The sequence below is a fragment of the Medicago sativa genome, chromosome 5, assembly GCF_051527215.1.
Source record: "Medicago sativa cultivar Bolivia chromosome 5, Bolivia_mono, whole genome shotgun sequence".
Lineage (NCBI taxonomy): Eukaryota > Viridiplantae > Streptophyta > Magnoliopsida > Fabales > Fabaceae > Medicago > Medicago sativa.
Window position 1 is genome coordinate 52183493 of NC_140753.1, and position 20553 is coordinate 52204045.

The 20553-nt window shown below is 31.5% G+C and overlaps 2 protein-coding genes and 1 long non-coding RNA gene across 4 annotated transcripts; all 3 read left to right on the plus strand.

The window, feature by feature from the left end:
* Positions 1-255: 255 nt before the first annotated feature.
* On the plus strand, positions 256-4247 carry LOC146922886 (uncharacterized). 2 transcript variants are annotated; one of them, XM_085715678.1, is made up of 6 exons: positions 256-496; positions 630-656; positions 749-871; positions 2493-2741; positions 2772-2871; positions 3221-4247. In XM_085715678.1, exons 1-6 carry the CDS (start codon positions 435-437, stop codon positions 4025-4027), a joined length of 1368 nt encoding a protein of 455 aa, XP_085571804.1. In that variant the 5' UTR covers positions 256-434; the 3' UTR covers positions 4028-4247. The 2 variants fall into 2 exon arrangements, with proteins under 2 accessions (XP_085571804.1, XP_085571803.1); XM_085715677.1 differs by having other exon boundaries at positions 2493-2871.
* A 10022-nt stretch (positions 4248-14269) lies between these two features.
* On the plus strand, positions 14270-14861 carry LOC146922887 (uncharacterized). The gene is made up of 2 exons (XR_015010878.1): positions 14270-14434; positions 14521-14861. It is a non-coding gene; the product is annotated as an uncharacterized LOC146922887 (long non-coding RNA).
* Positions 14862-15853: 992 nt separating this feature from the next.
* On the plus strand, positions 15854-19995 carry LOC146922888 (uncharacterized). The gene is made up of 4 exons (XM_085711628.1): positions 15854-15898; positions 19115-19279; positions 19405-19569; positions 19656-19995. Exons 1-4 carry the CDS (start codon positions 15854-15856, stop codon positions 19770-19772), a joined length of 492 nt encoding a protein of 163 aa, XP_085567754.1. The 3' UTR covers positions 19773-19995.
* The last annotated feature ends 558 nt before the right edge of the window (positions 19996-20553 follow it).

A 20553-nucleotide genomic window follows, 5' to 3' on the forward strand; every position in this document is an offset into this window, starting at 1 on the left:
TGAAGAATAATTGTGATGTTTCTAATCAAATACATTAATTATTATTCTATAAATATAAAAATACATTTTTTCTTATAATAAAAAGGAGAGGAAGAAAAGAGTATAAGAGGCCAAATTAGGTTTTCCATAAAAACTTAACACTTTATTATAAAATAAAATAAAAATAAATAAAAAATAAGGTCTTCCATTTTTTATGGGCTTATGTTGGGAAGTGGAAAAAGACAATATAGAAACCCAATGAAAGCCGAAGGAGGGAAGCTGTATTGATTGACTTATGGTCTTCTCTTCTCTTCTCCGTACAATACAACAACGCGCTTAGTTCTACTTTCTTTCTTTACCATTAAGACTTCGGAGTGAAAAGAAAAGAATAAGAACTTAGATTGAATTATTTCAAAAAAAAAACTTCGATTGAAGAAAATACAAAATTAAAAAAAATGGATTCGGAATGGGAAACTCTTCATATAATCTTAACAAAATCACTCACCATCCTTTCCTGGTATACTAACACTTCTTTCTTTTCTTTTGATTTTTTTTTTTTATTATATTAAACCTATAATGTTGCTTTTTTATATCATTATTATTCTTTAAGTTAGTAATAACTGCAATTTTTTTATTTTTGTTGCATGCAGGCCTCCGATTACTTTGCTTTGTCCTTTGTAAGTAATTTTATTTATTAATTAATTTTAGTTTATTTTTTATTTTTTCAAGAATAGAAGAGAATTTTGAAGTTATATGTGTTTTGTTGCAGATATGTTTCTATTCGGACGTTGGAGAGTGATTGTCGTTACAGTAATCAACGATGTCTTGTTTTTTGGGTTCTCTTTGCTTTCTCTATGATCATCGAACGTGAATTTGCACTGTTATTTAGTTGGTAATTTCAGATTTTTATTTTGTATATACTAAGTCTCATTAATTTACTTTTATTATGTTCCGATTATTAGTAGGGAAAACAACCATTTTGGTCGGCGCTGTCTATTCTGTTAGTAATTTTATGGACTAAATTTACTACTAAAAATAGATTCAAGGACCAACACGACTGATAAAAGAGACATGTGTGGATGTGTTTGCAATTTTGATTCATTTAGGGATCAATGTGACAACGAGTTACACTTTCAGGGACCAAGGTGTTGGTTTTCCCATTATAACTACTCTAAAAGTGTCCAATGTTAAATTTTGGCATCTGAGTAAACAAACATTTTGGTCCTTGAATGTGTCACGTTATCACTGTAGTTTTTGAATTTGTCAAAAGTAAAAGAACAGTTTGTCTTTTATTTGTCAATTTGATCCTTGAATGTGTCTTTTGTTAGTTAAGTTGATCTTCAAATGTATGTTTTGTTAGTCGTTTTAGTCCATAAAATTACTAACACAAGATACATTGAGGGACATTTCTGTAATTCTAATACACTCAGAGACTATAGTGACATTTTCTCTCACATTTGTGGACCAAAATGTTTGTTTACTCTTTTAACATTGAATTGGGGATGTTAAAAGTGATATCAAGGAATCATTGTTATGGGTAATCATTTTAATTTTAACTATAACAATGAAATTTGGCTATTATTATTATTGAAAATCAAGTATGAGGGGTTAGTCTCATCTCACATTGACTAAGAATAAGCAAAATTGAGGATATTTTATAGACATGACTTATATATATATGCAATAATGCCTTAAGGTTTTGGATGGAGATGTAGTGCTGTCTTGTGGTCTCTTTGTAGTTTTAGTTATCAGCCTATTGGTGCACCCTTGACAACCCAACAATTATCTTTAATCATTAAGTTAAGTTCAGAATTCAACTACTAAGTAGCTTTTGTTTTTGAAATAGTTAATAAGTAGCTTCTTGATTGCTACGAGGTTGACTACTAGCTTGGTCAATGAAATGATACTACTTCTACTTCTAAGTTTTATTTTATTTTCTTGTAGTTGTAGGCGATATTTTGCGATGTCCCACTTGAATGTTTTTCTAGACACCAAGTCTTGACCAGTGCTGTTAAATATTGGTCACCATAGTGGATTGCGGTGGCAGTTTTTTTGACAACCGCCATTGCCAATTTGTGAAGGATGGTGGATCATGCCGTTTTATGGCTGCTTAAAATGGCGGATTTTTTTACTTTCTGCCATCCGAAATGGATAACACTGCTCCTGACATTGCATAATTTAGTATAGCATTCACATGCATGTTGGCTTCCTTTGGTATTGCTTTTGAGCATTTTATAGTCTATTTCTGTACTCGTCTACTTAGTTGAATTTATTAATGTAAATAAAGTTAAGAGTCTGAGTAGGCACATGTATTATTAGAAACTAGACACAAAATCAGAAGGAACAAAAACAATTTTGGGTCAAGAGCAGCTAGGTTGTGAAAGAAAAAGGAATGAAAACTAATCATCATTGTCTATATCTCAGAACAATCATCATCACTGGTGTTTTTGTTTGAACATCTTAGTTCTAGTGCACTTCTGTCATTAGTTCTCATTTTGAATTCGTTATTGCAGGCTCCCATGGTGGTCTCATGTGAAAGCCGTGGCAACTATCCTATTGTTAATACCTTATTTTGGTGCTGCGCCATACATCTACAAGCTCTTAATTAAACGCTACTGTACTGGGAACATATGTGCATGGACGAGGACGATGACCATCTTCAATCTGAAAATCACACATTTTGAATTGAGCGAGGATGGAAACATACTTTCTGAATCGGATACGGGCAGAAAAGCATTTTTAGAATCGGATGGTAATAGCAAAAGTGTTGAAGAATCGGATGATAATAGCAGAAGTGTTGAAGAATCGGATGATAATAGCAAAAGTGTTGAAGTCTCTGCCCAGACAATTATTACAACTCATTTACAAGAGAAGAAACTTTTAGTATATCAGGTATTGGTCTCGAAAGTTTTTGTCTCAGTTTAAAACATAGTACTGATAACCCATATGATGATTTTAAGGCTTTTTCTTATTTTTTGCTGCTTTTGATTTCTTAGTATCCATCAACTCCAAATACACATTTATCATTTTAAATCTTACAAAGCGAACGATGTATGATAGTAAGCTTTCAATTCGTATCACAAATTTACATGGATGTTATGGTAATCGCCACATACAAGGAGACCAATTAATGCTAATCATCGTGTCACATAGGATATACACCACAAGACTTGGGGAGAGATGCGATATATTTCTAATAGATATGATATATATTTCTTTCTAAGAAAGTTGTTTGCATCAGGGTAGAGATGATCTTGGAGCTGATTGTGACAAGACAAACAGCAGTTATTATACAAGTAAAAAGAAAGTCCAGAAGGAATGGAGTTGTGCTTTATGTCAAATTAGTACTACAAGTGAAAATTGCTTAGTGTCACATCTTCAAGGGAAGCAACACAAGGCTAAGGAAAAAGAACTTCGAGTCGGGTTACATGCAACGAATATACCGTATGTTCTAACCTTTACGCAGGAAAGAATCAAAGGAATGGTTCTACTTAAGAATCTCAACCAAATTGCAAATATTCTGAATCCAGTTTCTAGATCCATAATATGGTGTGAATGGAAAAAGCCGGAATTCGGATGGACAAAACTAAATACCGACGGTTCTGTAAATAAAGAAACAGCTGGTTTTGGTGGTCTGCTTCGTGATTATCGGGGTGAACCAATTTGCGCATTTGTCTCGAAAGCTCCTCAAGGAGATACTTTCTTGGTGGAACTTTGGGCTATATGGAGAGGCCTTGTTCTCTCTTTAGGTCTTGGGATAAAATCAATATGGGTAGAGTCAGACTCCATGAGTGTTGTGAAGACAATCAATAAAATGCAACAATGTCCAAAAGCTGAAACCTGTGTGAAAAAAATCTGGAAACTCTTGAGTAAGTTTGATGAGTCTCGGATTTCTCACTCATGGCGCGAAACTAATAGAGCAGCAGATCATCTTGCAAAGATGGCTGTTTGTGGAAATGATGTGGTTTTGTGGCCAGCTGATTTTTCACATAGCCTTTGCAATATCATTCAAGACGATGCCAGAGGAACAAAATATCTAAGACTGTGAGTTTGCAGTTACCATCTGAACGGAGTTGGTGGAGAAGATTTGAATCAACTACAGAAAACCATAGGTAGAAATTAATGTTATAGCTTCCATTTAGTGGTTAAGTTGACATGTTCATTTTCAATTCTAATAGAATTCTAGTTTGCATTGTAATTATAGATGACAGATTATTGTTTGTTTTCTTTTCCTTATGATATCTCAAACTTATTTGGCATTTACCTCATTATTTCTTTCCCGAAATTTCCTTTCCTTGTATTTTGCTATTGATATTTAGAATTCTAGCTCTGAGACACATGACACTCCTAGATACATATCCAAGGAATATCCTCCATTTTTATTTCTTGAAACAAGTCGGATACATCTTTTATACTTCAGGATATAACTTTAAAAGCTTATTTATCATGAATGTTTTTGTATCATCTAGTTATTCATTTATGTTGAATCCGAGTAAATACTTTCTTAATTCATTTTCTGAGGATACAATAAACATACAGCAGCACTGCCCAACATTGCTGATATGTTTTCATGTTGTAATGCTTAAACCAAAAGATACTCCTGAATGGATTATCAGCTTGAAGAACATCTTCAAAGGGAGAGAAAAGATTGTTCTTGTTGAAATTCACAGATATATCGTCGGCTGGAGTATTTTCTTTTCATTTAAAGAAGCTTTAATTATTATTTTTCATTTTTAAATTTAATTTCGATTTTTTTTGTTGCCAAACTAAGCTTAGACGTCTTGCTTAAAAGATACTGCCCTTTCAACTGGGACCAACTTATGCTGGTAATGAAGTTTTTGGGATACATCTTTCTTTTGTATATATTGTTTGTGTAAAAAGAAAATTGAAAAATCACTCCTAAGCTTTTGAAGGAAGCCTTTAGTGACTAGTCTAGTCTTATTCGACACATGTTGTACAAGAGGATAAATAGATTGAGGGGAAATGTGGAAATTTGATAATCGATTCAATCCAATTTCTTGTAATAGAGTGAGTGGTATGACCATCTTCCAGTAATACCTACTCACTCCAATTTCTTGAGAATCGATTCAATCCAATTTCTTGTAATAGAGTGATGTAAAACTCAGTTGTAACTTGTAATAGAGTGAGTGGTATGACCATCTTCCAGTAATACCTACTCACTCCAATTTCTTGAGAATCGATTCAATCCAATTTCTTGTAATAGAGTGATGTAAAACTCAGTTGTAATTTTGCTAAATATCTTAATGATTTTGGTTTCATTCACTCCAACCTTCATATTTTTAATGTTAAATTGTTAGTTTTAAACAATGTGGAAAGTAGCATGAACAGTTATTGTAATGGTTGTTTATTTCCAACGGAAAACTAGTATGAACAATGAGTAAATAGCAATTACCCCCTGAAATTGTAAGTTTCGTCAATTACCCCCTCAAATTAACAAAACTTCAATTATGTAACACCCCGTTTTCCCAACGTAAAAATTTCATAATTAAAAATCAGAGTAATTCAACCTTAAACGGAATGCTACACTTCTTAAAAATTTATAAACGGAATAAATAACAATTTATTCTTCAAAAATATAACAACATAATCTTTAAATCTTCGCAGTGGAATAGTTTGACAACTTAAATAATCTTTGGCACAAGGGCCTCAATATAAAATTTCATAAAACTTGGTTCAACATCAATTCTTGAAAGATTCATAAAGTAATACGTAAGGAACAGAAAGTAAAGACATAATCCCATCCCGTTACGTATCAGAGCACCTAAGACACACTTGTGAGGAGTCCACTCACGACCGCAACTAATCCTGGTTACCTGCAAGTTACCCATACGAAGAGCAACATTTCCAAGCAGAGGGGTGAGATTTCTCAAACAATAATATAAAGCATATAAATCATGTAAAGTACATTCAACAACTTAAACATCCTATAATTCATTAATCATATCTAGCAACTTAAACTTCCTTAACTAGTATCATTATTCTTCCTACATTAGTCATATACTTCATATTATATCATCATATAAATATCATCACATATCTACAAATATTAGTCATAAGCATTATCATATATCCTTTTAATCATAGCATCTTAATCATAGACATAAACAACATCATATAACATCAAGTACTAATCATAACCATCTCATAACATTATATATCAACCATAAACATAATCACAAACAATCCATCTTAAATATAATCACGAGGAATCATCATACATCATCATTAGTAAACGTATAACATCTTATCATATTCACATATCAACATATCATAAATCACATAGCATCTTATCATAACAACTTCATATTCAACCATCATAAACAAATCATAATCAACATCATCATCAATCCTAAACAACATCATCGTCAAACATCATCATCAAAATCAAACATCATCATCAAACATGAACAACATCATCGTCAAACATCATCATCATTAAATCATAATTAAATATAAGTTATGACGACTCTACAATGCAACAACAACTTCAACAACAACTTAGACAACTTCAACAACAACTTAGACAACTTCAAAAACAACTTAGACAACTTCAACATGCATGTGGTACCACCAGGGCATTAAGCCCCCTTCGCTAAGGTCATATTTGGACCTGTCGGGCATTAAGCCCCCATCGCTAAGGTCATAAAGAACCTGTCGGGCATTAAGCCCCCATCGCTAAGGCCATAAAGAACCTGTCGGGCATTAAGCCCCCATCTCTGACTATGCAACGACACAACTTAAATGCAACGACATAACTTTCGTACAACTTAGACAACTTGATGAACATCTATGACATCCTAACATCTTGACATCTTGACAATATAACATCTTAACAACTTGATGACTTCATAACGACTCGACGACTTAACAACTCTTATTATCTTAACGTCTTAACATCTTAGCATCTTGACAACATATGGATCACATAAATAATTCATGTCATATCATAATATAACAATATCAAATGATAATAAACAACATCTTAAAACATCATATTCATCAATCCTAAACAACTTCATATAATATCGTATTTAAACATCAACAATAATTCACTATGTATCTTTGTAAAAACATAATAAATTATGCACAACATATTTTCATGTCAAACAAAAGCTACTGGAAAGATATCACAAATATCAACAACTTTCATGTTTACAACAAAGATCAATTCAAAACAGAAACATATAAACAAAACGCAAAAACATGAAACAGAGAATGCTATCACCGTACAATTTTGCAAAGACCTCCCTGTAGTATTTTAATCATAACTCAAAGACCAAACATCATTTTCACGTCAAACCAAAGCCACTAGAAAGCTAACAAAATTATCTAAAACTTTCATGTTTACGCCTAAGACCAATTCTGTACCGATCAGTACCAGTTTTTATTTTAAATTCGGAAAAGTTGTGCTGAAAGTCCATAAAAATTCACTGTGACCTACGTGCAGTAATTTGACCATAACTCAAGTTCTATAAATCCTATTGACGTGAGACCAACGGCATTAGAAAGCTAACATCCATACCTACAACTTTTGTGTTTACACCTAAACCCAGTTCGGAACTTAAACTTGTCAAACTGAGACAATAAAAACGCGTTTTGCACATTGACAGCAAAATCGCAGTTCAGCTCCGATTTCGCTTTGGGGAAATCTTTTCCACTTCTTATTCGATCCAATACTCTCCAAACTTCACCCTAATCATTACCCTATGATTACCCTATCATTAGAACACTAATTATTCATCAACTTACTGTATGCAAATTCAAAGGGTTCTCAAATCTATTAACAACCTATTACAATTATTAAACCCTAATTCTTAAACTCACCAACATCTCATCCAATTCCATGGTTCTATCCTCAAAACTACATCCAATAATCGTCATATGGGTTATCTAAGGACTGTATACAATTTCTACATCAATTCAACAAGTTTTCATCATCTAATCATCAAATCTCTCTCAAAAACCCTAATTCTCAAATTCTCACAAACTTTCCCCAACTTGTTAGATGCAATCTAATGATTTAACAACTTAATATTAATGCAAGATAGTCTCACCCTCACCTTAGATTAATTCCTGAATCAGCGGCAGCGTTCTTCTTTCCTAAGGTCTTCTCCTCTTCTCTGACTTTTCTCTCCTCTTCTCTTCTTTCTTGTTCTCCTCTTTTCCAAAAAGCGGTTTTCGGTAAACTCTTTCTAACCTAAGCTTCTCTATTTATAATACTAAACGCTCTTCCTAAATCTATTTTGGCCCAACAACTTATTCTTCTTTCTATTCTAACCCCCTTCTTATTTCTCTTACACCTCAAAACTACTCTATTCCTCATAATCTTATTTATTTCTAAATTAAATATATCTCTCCCCCACTTAATAATAATAATACACCAATAACAAATATATCTCTAACAAATAACAAATATATTTCTACACCAAATAACAAATATATCTATAACAAATAACAAATATATTTCTACACCAAATAACAAATATATCTATAACAAATAACAAATATATTTCTACACCAAATAACAATTATATTATGCTAGTAAATACCAACATATAACATAACAAAATATCACATAAATCATGTAAATCATACCAATCATATAAATATATTCTAAAACTAATTAAAATAATTAAATAAAAGGAGGGCGTTACAAATTACCCCCCCTGAAATTGTACAACGTTAATCAATTTACCTCCTCCGTCAAATTTTTCTGTTAGTGAACATGACGTTTTGCAAATACCCCCTGAAGTTTTGCACTTATGTGCAAAATGCTTCCTGAACTTGAAAATTTATATTTTTTTTGTGTAATGAGAACTATTGCTGTTCTTTTTTATTTATTTATTTGAGGGGAAATAAGATAGAAAGGTAACATAGTGATTTCCTTGATGATTGATTTATTAAATTTAATATGGAGAAGTGAATGAATGATACCATCTTAAAAATAGGAACTAATTTGAGGTTTAATCTTTTCTTTTTCACATGAATCCTGCTCTTTGCCCAACACATTTTGCTCGCGCCCAACTGAAATACCGAAAATACTCATGCGTGAGTTAACTCACGCATGTGTTAAATCTGCGCAACTTAACTCACGTTGCGTGAGTTAACTCACGAATGTGTTAAACACAACGTAACTCAACACAAACAGAGAAATTAACACATGCATGAGTTAACTCAAGCTAGTTTTCAAATTCAAAAAGGGAGCAAACTTACGCTATTTTTATATACATGGTGAGAGGTTGTGCTATTTTTATTTTTATATATGTGGGACTACTAGCTTGTTGTTAGGAAGAAGAGAATCCAATGTTAAGAGACCAAACACACCACTAAACATGACGTTACTCAATTTTTCTGTTAGTGAGCATGACGTTTTGCAAATACCCTCTTGAAGTTTTGCACTTATGTGCAAAATGCCCCCCAAACTTGAAAATTTATATATTTTTTTAATCCTTGACTCAAAGGATATTAAAGATAAATAATTAACAGTTAACTTTAATACTTTAATCTCTACAAACCCCCTAAACGTTAATTCATACTCACACATTGTTCCTTTATTACCATGCCATTCTAGCATTTCAGTACCTATATTTTAAAAGTTTTAAAGCTAAGTAATTGTACATGTTGTAGACATCTTACAACATATTCTCATCCCTTTTAATTCTTGTTCATTTTAACAACTTTTTGTACATTTTACTATCTTATTCAGGCTTGAAAACATAATTTGCAAACAACAAATATTGAACAAGTAGTTGTTAATGAATATGTTGGATGGATATGAGAAACAAGAGAATGAGAATACTGGGAATAGTGAAGAACATGTTGAGGACACTTCAATGGGATCTTCACATAGGTGTTCAATATCCTTTGATTTGAATGAAGAAGTTATTAGTGATCAATATGTAACAATGAGGAGAATGATGAGGCATGTGATCATGAATTAATGTTTCGGAGTTTGTAGAGTTTAAAGTATTAAAGTTAATTGTTAATTGTTTGCCTTTAATATCTTTTGAGTCAAGGATAAGAAAAAAATATATAAATTTTCAAGTTCGGGGGGCATTTTGCATGTAAGTGCAAAACTTCAGGGGGGTATTTGCAAAACGTCATGTTGACTAACAGAAAAATTTGACGGAGGGGGTAAATTGATTAACGTTGTGCAATTTCAGGGGGTAATTGAAGTTTTGTTAATTTCGGAGGGGTAATTGACGAAACTTACAATTTCAGGGGGGTAATTGCCTATTTACTCTATGAACAATTGTAGAGGGTTGAGAGGAGACGTTAGTAAAGTCTAAGATGGTGAAGAAACCAAAGAAATGAACATGGAGATGGTGATTAGTAGTATGTACATTTAATATAGATACGTTTGTTTTTTTAGCAGTTAAATTAATTTGAACAATTGAACATATGTTAAGAGTTTCGTATTGAATATATTAATATAGGCTTAATAGCAGTTTTAGCCTCCTAACTTTTCCAAAGCTGCGATTTTGTCCCCCTAAGAAAAAAAACTACAAAACCGCCCCCTAAGTTTTGCAACTGTGACAGTTTTGCCCCACAAGACCAATTTTGACTCGGTCTACGCTGACGTGGCACCCTAAGTGAGGTGCCACATGTTATGATTATTATTATTTTGGCTTAATAGCAGTTTTAGCCCCCTAACTTTTCCAAAGTTGCTATTTTGGCCCCCTAAGAAAAAAAACTACAAAACCGCCCCCTAAGTTTTGCACATGTGGCAGTTTTGGCCCCCAAGGCCAATTTTGACCCGGTCTACGCTGACGTGACACCCTAAATGAGGTGCCACGTGTCTTTTTTTTTTTTTTTGCCTTGGGGGGTCAAAACTGTTACAGTTGCAAAACTTAGGGGCGGTTTTTTTTTTCCTTAGGGGGCCAAAATCGCAACTTCGTGAAAGTTAGAGGACGAAAACTGCTATTAAGCCTATTATTTTTACCCAAAATTGTCCTTGAGGGGCCAAAACTGCTACAGTTGCAAAACTTATAGGGCGACTTTGTAGTTTTTTTTCTTAGGGGGCCAAAATCGCAACTTCATGAAAGTTAGGGGGCGAAAACTGCTATTAAGCCATTAATATATGAACATAAGTTTATAAATGGTAGATAATTCAATTATGTGTTGAAGTCATTTAAGACTTATTGGACCGACTATCAGTTAACGTTTCAGGAAGATCAAAGTGAAATCAATCCAATGTCGAACAAGCTGTTGAAAAAAATTACAATTCAGAAACAAGTGATTAACCGTTCACACAAAGCTGAGAGTCTTTACTAAGGATGCCTCGCCTAAATAAGTTGTCCTTGGCAGGAAGCCGATTTCTGAGAAGACTCTAAAGAAACATCAATAATGTCCTTGTGCTTGAAGATCATAAACAAGATTTTGAACATAAGGAAGACTAACAATTGATATGTTTCGTTGACAGAGTAACCATCTGCCAAATCTAATTTCCACTGTCAATGATCACCACTGCTGAGTGGTAAATTAACATTGTTATGTAAAGTCCTAACTCCCTTACCAACTCCTCCTCCCACGACTGATGCGTCCATAAATCTAATTTCAATTGATTCCTTAAAAAAAAATTCCAATTACAATAAATATGTTTTAGTAAAATCCAACTAATCAGTTCCTGTAATATCACTTATTCATTTAAAAAAAAAATTAAAACACTAAAGTACTTGAAAAAAAATCCAACTAATCATTTCATTAAGAATTGTGCACAACTTAAAAACAATGAAGTATTGAATAGTTAATTGATTTTTTATTTTCCCACTTTTTATAAGTAGTATATTTGAAAATGAAACGAGAGCGGGAAAATGAGACAATTAGAAGAAAAGGAAGAAGAAAAGACAGTGTAATGGCTAAGAACGCAATCTCCATCATCTTCTGCATTCTTTCGATCCTCTTCTGTTCATTTGTTGTACACAAACTTAACCAACAACAATCCTATCTCATTCAACTCAAATCTTCTTTAGGTATCTATAACTCATTTCTTTATCAAATCTTTGATTTCTCTTGTTTTTATTATTCATTAATTATTACGTTTATTTGTTCCTTTTGTTAGAAACCATTTATTCAACCTATACATCAATTATGGAGAAGAGTATATTTGACATTAATGATGAATTGAAGATATTGCAAAGTTTGACAACATTAATTTCCAATTAGCTGAAATCGCTGCCTCCTTAGAGAAACACAAGAATCAAGTGAGTTCTTTAATTCATTTATTTATTTATTGCTTCATTTACTGTTGCTCCATGTTTTGTTTCCTTAGTTAGGAGAATCAATTTCTGTTACCGTTTGTTAATTTATGGTACCAATATGTTGGAGATTTTGCCTGTGGTTCACTGTGAAAAGCGTTGTTTTAAACGCGGTTGGCAACCACATTTGTTTTAATTTCTGTTATTGTTTGTTAATTTATGGTACTATGTGTTGAAAAGTATTGTTTTAAATCGCCGTTGCCATTGTAGCAGTAGTGTAACCTCTGAAGCACCGACACTTCTAATCGAAGGTGTGCCCGTTGTCACACACGTCTTAATGTCCGACACTGATACGACACTAACACATGTGATTATATTTAGTTTATTTATTTTCTCAAATTATTACGGTGTTAATGTGTCAGATTTGGTGTCATGTCTGGTGTCCATTTCTGTAGCGGTGTTTCATAAAGTGTTAACATGGTCGTTTCGGTATCGTGTCCATTTCTGTAACGGTGCTTCATAGAGTGTTAACATGGTTGTTTCGGTATCATGTCCATTTCTGTAACGGTGCTTCATTCATGTTGAGATGTCAGTGTCAGTGCAGCAGTTTTACAACCGCAATATTGACCACATTTGCCGCATTTTACCACAATGCCCGTCCACTGTTAATGAATAAAAGGCATATAACATTTCTGTTAAATCTTAATTTTGTTTCATTGGCAGTCCTAGTTTAAGTGCTAGGTATATCATTTGAAGTAACAGATGAGCTATGTTAATGTCTTTTACCAAGTGACTTCTTTATACTCAATTTTATTTATTGTTTCTCTTACTGTTAGTCTGTTATTACTGGATGTTTTGTTAATTAGGAGAATCAATTCTGTTTAAAGTTTGTTTTTATTCTTCCAATTCCGTCTTTATGAATATAGCATTTGTATCTCATATTCTGCATCTTTTCAGTATGGCTTTTTCCAGCTATGGTTTATTTATTTCCTCCCTTTTTTTGTTGTTTTGTTTCATAAAATGTTTCCCCATGCTCTGATGTATGCTTCTATTACTAGACTTTGTAGTCTGTAAATATTTTGGAATTACGGTCAAGAAATGTGACTACAGTTTTGGATGTTCCTTGTAATTTACTGACCATGGCCTGTAATTTTGGTGCCAAGATTAAGGAAATTTTTCTTATGGTTTATTGTAATTTTGTTAAGCATGGTTTTATTGAGGTCTGCGGCCGCAATTTAACAGTTTTAGAAATGTCCGCAACTGCAGTAATCCCACTTGCCTGCATTTTACCGCAATGGCCGTATATGGTTAATGTACAAAAGGAAAATGACATTTCTGTTAAAGCTTAATTTTGTGTCACAATGTAATTTTTTACTTGGTAAGGGTGAGTTTATTATGGCCGTATAAGGTTATTCGTTTGTAGTTTAAATGATAGCTAGATCATTTGAGCTAACAGGGAACCTATATAAGGTCCTTTTTTTTTAATGTTTAATTGTTTTGAATACTCCTTATATACAGAAATTGCATCCTTAAGTTGATAATGAAGTAGCTTCTTTGTACACAGTCCCTTGTGATTTCTGAACATAAATATGAGTGCGTATTACAAGCTTCTGTTAGATCTAGTAGATGAATTGTAATCTGTCAAAAAATGTTCAATTCAGCACATTTGACTATGAGTTTAAGCTAATTAAAATCCAAATCCATGATGACTTGATCAAACCATATATCATTGTTCTTTTCTTGCTCTCTTTTTGCTTATTTTATGTTGTAATTTGTAGGAGTGGATACCAGCTTTGAAGAATGAATTGTTGACTTTCATGTCTAGTCTCAAACCTTATCTTCATTTGCTTACTTCTAAAATCAGTGAGGTCTCTCCTGTATCCATTAATACTTTAGTAACAATTTTTCAAAAGTTTCAAAGTTCAGCAATACCATTCGTGAAGGTATGTACGTATAAAATTTGACTGTTAGCTTAATCTTCTAAAAACACACAATCAGTATATTTGTTTATGACTCGATCAAACCATAAATAATTGTTGGTTTCTTCATTTTTTTTTTTTTGGAATATGTAGGAGTTGATACAAGCTTTGAAGATTCGATTGTTGAATTTCACATCAAATCTTAAACTTCACATTGATTTTCTAACTACTAAAATTAGTGAGGTCTCTCTTATGTCCATCAATACTTTACTAACAATTGTTGAGAAGTTCCAAAGCTCAGCAACACCATTCATTAAGGTACAGTTAAACTTTTATTTGAACTTTATTTATAGTTTATAAGTTGGTAGCTTCATCTGTATATATCACCCTATCATGTTTTACAGGAATCATACAACTCGGCTATACAATTGAGTACATCGTTGCTTTTTGGAATTGTGAAGGGGCTGAATGATTTCTTTCATTTCTGTTTGGAGGCTGCAAGACAGTATTGGACTCATTAGAATGATCTTCATTTTATTGGTGAATCTTTTAGATTCAAGCTATTAATCTGAATGCTAGTGTTGAAATCTATGTTAGCAGGTGAGACAGTTATTGTAGGTTAAAGTTAGTTTTTTGAAGCTGGCTTTTTCAGCTAGAAGCTTGTTAACCTCTTGCACTGAGTAAGTACTAGTGTTAGTAATATTTTTTTTTTTTACTATAATCATAAGCTTACATCTGTGGTATACAATCTAAAGTTTTCTCTATCTAAATCCTACAATATTTTTCTTTTTGATTCACATCCTTTTATGATCAAGTAAAGCAAATTTAGCTAAGAAATGAGTAATATTGTTTGCGTTTCTACGAATTAGCTACTAAAATAAGAATCGTCAATATTTGTCTCTCTAGTACACCTTTAAATTTCTTAAAAGTTATCAAGGGTGACTATTAATTACAAACAATAAGGTCTGACCCTTATTTTGGTTTTCAAATGAATGTGAGAGTTTACAAATTGCAATGTACGATTTTTTATATAGAAATGATAAGATGGTCATAACAAAAGAATTTATATAGTTTTTGTTTGAATTAAAATATTTTAACGTTGATATCAACTTCGAAGCTTTAACAACAAAAACAAACAAGGACAACACTTCTCTAAGTTTACAAGCAAGAGATAGTATTTTCCTTTCAACATGTAAAAATTAAATATTTTCAAAATATAATAATAAATCTATAAATAAACATGTCAAAAACATAATAAATCTTCCTTCAAATAAAAAATAAAAAATAAATCCATAACGTCTCAGCCTAAGTTTTTATATTAGTTGGAATTATTATTCGTTAAAAAACATCATTTCTAATAAGTTTTTATATTTGCTGAATTATCACTACATTTTACATCATTTAAAATAGCGATCAATATGAAAAAACTTTGATTCAATCGCAAAATTACCATCATTGTTTTACATCACTTGTGTAATGAACTAGTGTAAAAGATCCACAGTAAAATCTTATTTCTGCACTAGTGAATTCTCATAAGTTTCTTTTCTTATATTTTAATTTGTTTTTCTTCTTTAATGACTCACGATATTTACCAGAAGTTGAGAAGTAAAAGTTAGGGGTCCTCGTCAATCGTCATCCTAAGAAGGAACACAATGATATGATTGGTAAAAACTAAAAAAAAATCTGGGAATACTAGTGAATAAACCACCATTATCTCATCTGACTCAAGAAACCCTGATGACTGTGAATAGTACTGCTGTGCTTTTATACAAGACAAATATTGTATTTAAACACTCAACATAAGAAACGTGACAATAGAGTACATTTTTATATTTCATGATTTCTCAAAAAGAAACGTGGTAGGTGTTTGCTGACAATTATTTTTCTATTTTTAGTATACTATGTTGTTGGTCTTGCACATGAAAATCACGTGGTTTTTTAAGGAAAGATCACATGGTTTGTCACAAGTCAACAAATTCTCTAGCTAACCATTTTAAAGACTGCATGGCATGGTTAGTTGCATTAATATTCAAAAAAAATTTAAAACATACAAATTAAATAATAGAGTCTAATTTATCCAACAAAAAAAATAGAGTCTAAAACATACAAACTAATTTAAAAATGTCAAAAGCTTTTTAATTACTATCTCACAAGAAATAAAAAATTAAGCACCTACTAGTTTTCATTTTCAAAATAAGCTGTCACTACTTGACCATACTATATGATTTATTTATCTTTTAATCTATATTATCAGTCTCCCCTTGAGCTGAGTTTATAAATATCACCACAAGTTTCCACTTCTTTTAAGCACAAAACAGTATAAGCCAATAATCCTACCTAGCTATCCCCAAACCTTCATGATCATGAAATACTTAAGTCTAGTATACACTCATCTAAAATGGGTATTAGATTTCCTTATATATTATCCCTTCTATAATAAGCTCCATGATTCTCATTTTCCAATAATTGGAGAAATGTACAGTACATGCATTAATTATAAACACACCTCTTGCTCAAATGAAGATGTAGAAAGTGCTGTGTGTCTCTCCAGAATAGAAGAAGGAGATGAAATTAGAGTGTTAAGGTGTGATCATATGTATCATAAAAATTGTTTGGATAAATGGGTTGGATTCAAACACAACACTAGCCCTCTTTGCAGAGAATCATTGAGACCAAAGAGAGCTATCACTGAACTTGGAGTTGAAGTTCTTGAATTTGATTTTTTTTGCCATTCGTAAAGATCGTGATCGTGATGATTGGTGGCTACGTTGAGTATAATATAATATAGCTTTCATGAGGCTTATGTATAGAATTAACATATTTATACAATCTTTCATTATTATATATATGTTTTTCATATCAAATTATCTTAGTAAATACTTGTAATTATTGAAAATTATCAATTGATTACAGAATGAAAATTTTCATATCAATTTATCAAATGAACTTTTACGTAACCAAGCAATTAGGCTCGGGTGGAATTATGTGCTTTACCAAAGGACGAATCGTTAAGAAAAAACTGTGAGTTCGATTCCTGCGTGAAACAATTTTTTATCAGACTTTACTTACCTCCAGAACGAACTTTATATTACTAGGGCTCGTTTCCCTTAGGATTCAGAGGGAAAAACATCTTTAGTCGTAAAATGCAATTTGACCCCTAAAATAAGTTTGTTCTACACTTCCACGTCAACTAGTGCATGTTAGATAGTACAGTGGGTTTGCCATAAATTTTATTTAAGTTACAAACTATATTTTTTTGTAAAATTACAATGACTCGCCATAATTTTGTCGAACTCGTCATAAATTCAAATATACACTTAATGAGTTAAGTATGACACTTTAATTTAATATTAATTGTGATACTTTTCCTCTTACGGTTGTTCTACCATTAATTTTTAACTGTTTTTTTGAAAAAGTTAACAAATCCACATAAAAATACATGTTATGATTTTCATGGTACAAACTCTCGAAAAAACACGCATCTTGTTGATATATGTAGTATCAATCAAATCTCGCAAATCATTTTCAATTATATATATAGGTTCATACAAACCACATCAGGATCCCTCTTATTTTGATATGAATTTGATCCATTCATGTGCTATATGCCTAGAAGCGTGGCACGAGTCGTATATTGAACACGCTTCACGCATTAGTGAAGGGACATATCCAAAAAAGTTATTAAACAAGGGGCCGAAAAATTATCATAAGACTCATTTGAACTTTTAACTAGATTAAGTGTCGTGACAATCATATAGAAAGTCTTGCATGTTCACAAACATTAAAGCATACTATTTGGCGCACGAGCAATTCTTACCTAGTTACAACCCCAAATCAAAAATATTTCACACCTATATAAATGGAGAGAATTAAAAGAAAAATAAATTAGTCACGTCATATTTTACTTTTACCTTTAAATTTTTCTTATCCATGTGTGTGTCTAAGTCATTTTTATTTGTGTTTGTCATCAACTTAGACTTTTTCTTGGCGCACACACATACCTAAGAAAAGTAGAAAGAAAAAAGAATTAAATAATGTGTATTTTTGAAATAAGTAAATGATATATATCCCTATGTGTATATCCAAGTGACGTGCCTAAATATTTGTGACCATATAAGTATTTTCTGACAATCATATTTTCATTTTCACTAAAACTAAATTTAATAATGACCTAAATTGAATAATTACCTCCCTGCATCCCGTACATGCATCGTCGGTCACTCTCCGTCCTCATTAGCCTAAAATGTCAATACCTTCGTCTCCAAACCACATTTTTCTTTGGAGTGGTTGAGAAGAGGAAACAACATTTTTTGCGTTGTCTATACTATATATAAAGAAAATAGGATGTTTTGAAATGATTTTGGGCTGACTTTTTTCTATTTCAATTATACCCTTAAAAAAAAATCTTATAATAAGGTTATATTGTTGTTGTTATTAAAAAATGATAAGAATTTTTGTTATATTATTGTTGTCATTTAAAAAGATAAATATGATTTGTTGAGTTTGTTACTCAATTATACCCTTAAAAAAAAATCTTATAATAAGGTTATATTGTTGTTGTTATTAAAAAATGATAAGAATTTTTGTTATATTATTGTTGTCATTTAAAAAGATAAATATGATTTGTTGAGTTTGTTACATTTGAAAGTCACAAATATATATATATATATATATATATATATATATATATATATATTTGTAATTTTAATACACACACACACACACACATATATATATATATATATATATATATATATATAATATTATTTATCATTTACACGTAAATTTTATAAAATATCGTTAATAATCTACACACGTGAGTGCCCGTCTTTTCGCTAGTTAAAATATCGGTAAATTTTATAAAATATCGTTAATAATCAGCACATTTGACTATGAGTTTAAGCTAATTAAAATCCAAATCCATGATGACTTGATCAAACCATATATCATTGTTCTTTTCTTGCTCTCTTTTTGCTTATTTTATGTTGTAATTTGTAGGAGTGGATACCAGCTTTGAAGAATGAATTGTTGACTTTCATGTCTAGTCTCAAACCTTATCTTCATTTGCTTACTTCTAAAATCAGTGAGGTCTCTCCTGTATCCATTAATACTTTAGTAACAATTTTTCAAAAGTTTCAAAGTTCAGCAATACCATTCGTGAAGGTATGTACGTATAAAATTTGACTGTTAGCTTAATCTTCTAAAAACACACAATCAGTATATTTGTTTATGACTCGATCAAACCATAAATAATTGTTGGTTTCTTCATTTTTTTTTGGAATATGTAGGAGTTGATACAAGCTTTGAAGATTCGATTGTTGAATTTCACATCAAATCTTAAACTTCACATTGATTTTCTAACTACTAAAATTAGTGAGGTCTCTCTTATGTCCATCAATACTTTACTAACAATTGTTGAGAAGTTCCAAAGCTCAGCAACACCATTCATTAAGGTACAGTTAAACTTTTATTTGAACTTTATTTATAGTTTATAAGTTGGTAGCTTCATCTGTATATATCACCCTATCATGTTTTACAGGAATCATACAACTCGGCTATACAATTGAGTACATCGTTGCTTTTTGGAATTGTGAAGGGGCTGAATGATTTCTTTCATTTCTGTTTGGAGGCTGCAAGACAGTATTGGACTCATTAGAATGATCTTCATTTTATTGGTGAATCTTTTAGATTCAAGCTATTAATCTGAATGCTAGTGTTGAAATGTATGTTAGCAGGTGAGACAGTTATTGTAGGTTAAAGTTAGTTTTTTGAAGCTGGCTTTTTCAGCTAGAAGCTTGTTAACCTCTTGCACTGAGTAAGTACTAGTGTTAGTAATATTTTTTTTTTTTACTATAATCATAAGCTTACATCTGTGGTATACAATCTAAAGTTTTCTCTATCTAAATCCTACAATATTTTTCTTTTTGATTCACATCCTTTTATGATCAAGTAAAGCAAATTTAGCTAAGAAATGAGTAATATTGTTTGCGTTTCTACCAATTAGCTACTAAAATAAGAATTGTCAATATTTGTCTCTCTAGTACACCTTTAAATTTCTTAAAAGTTATCAAGGGTGACTATTAATTACAAACAATAAGGTCTGACCCTTATTTTGGTTTTCAAATGAATGTGAGAGTTTACAAATTGCAGTGTACGATTTTTTATATAGAAATGATAAGATGGTCATAACAAAAGAATTTATATAGTTTTTGTTTGAATTAAAATATTTTAACGTTGATATCAACTTCGAAGCTTTAACAACAAAAACAAAAAAGGACAACACTTCTCTAAGTTTACAAGCAAGAGATAGTATTTTCCTTTCAACATGTAAAAATTAAATATTTTCAAAATATAATAATAAATCTATAAATAAACATGTCAAAAACATAATAAATCTTCCTTCAAAAAAAAATAAATAATAAATCCATAACGTCTCA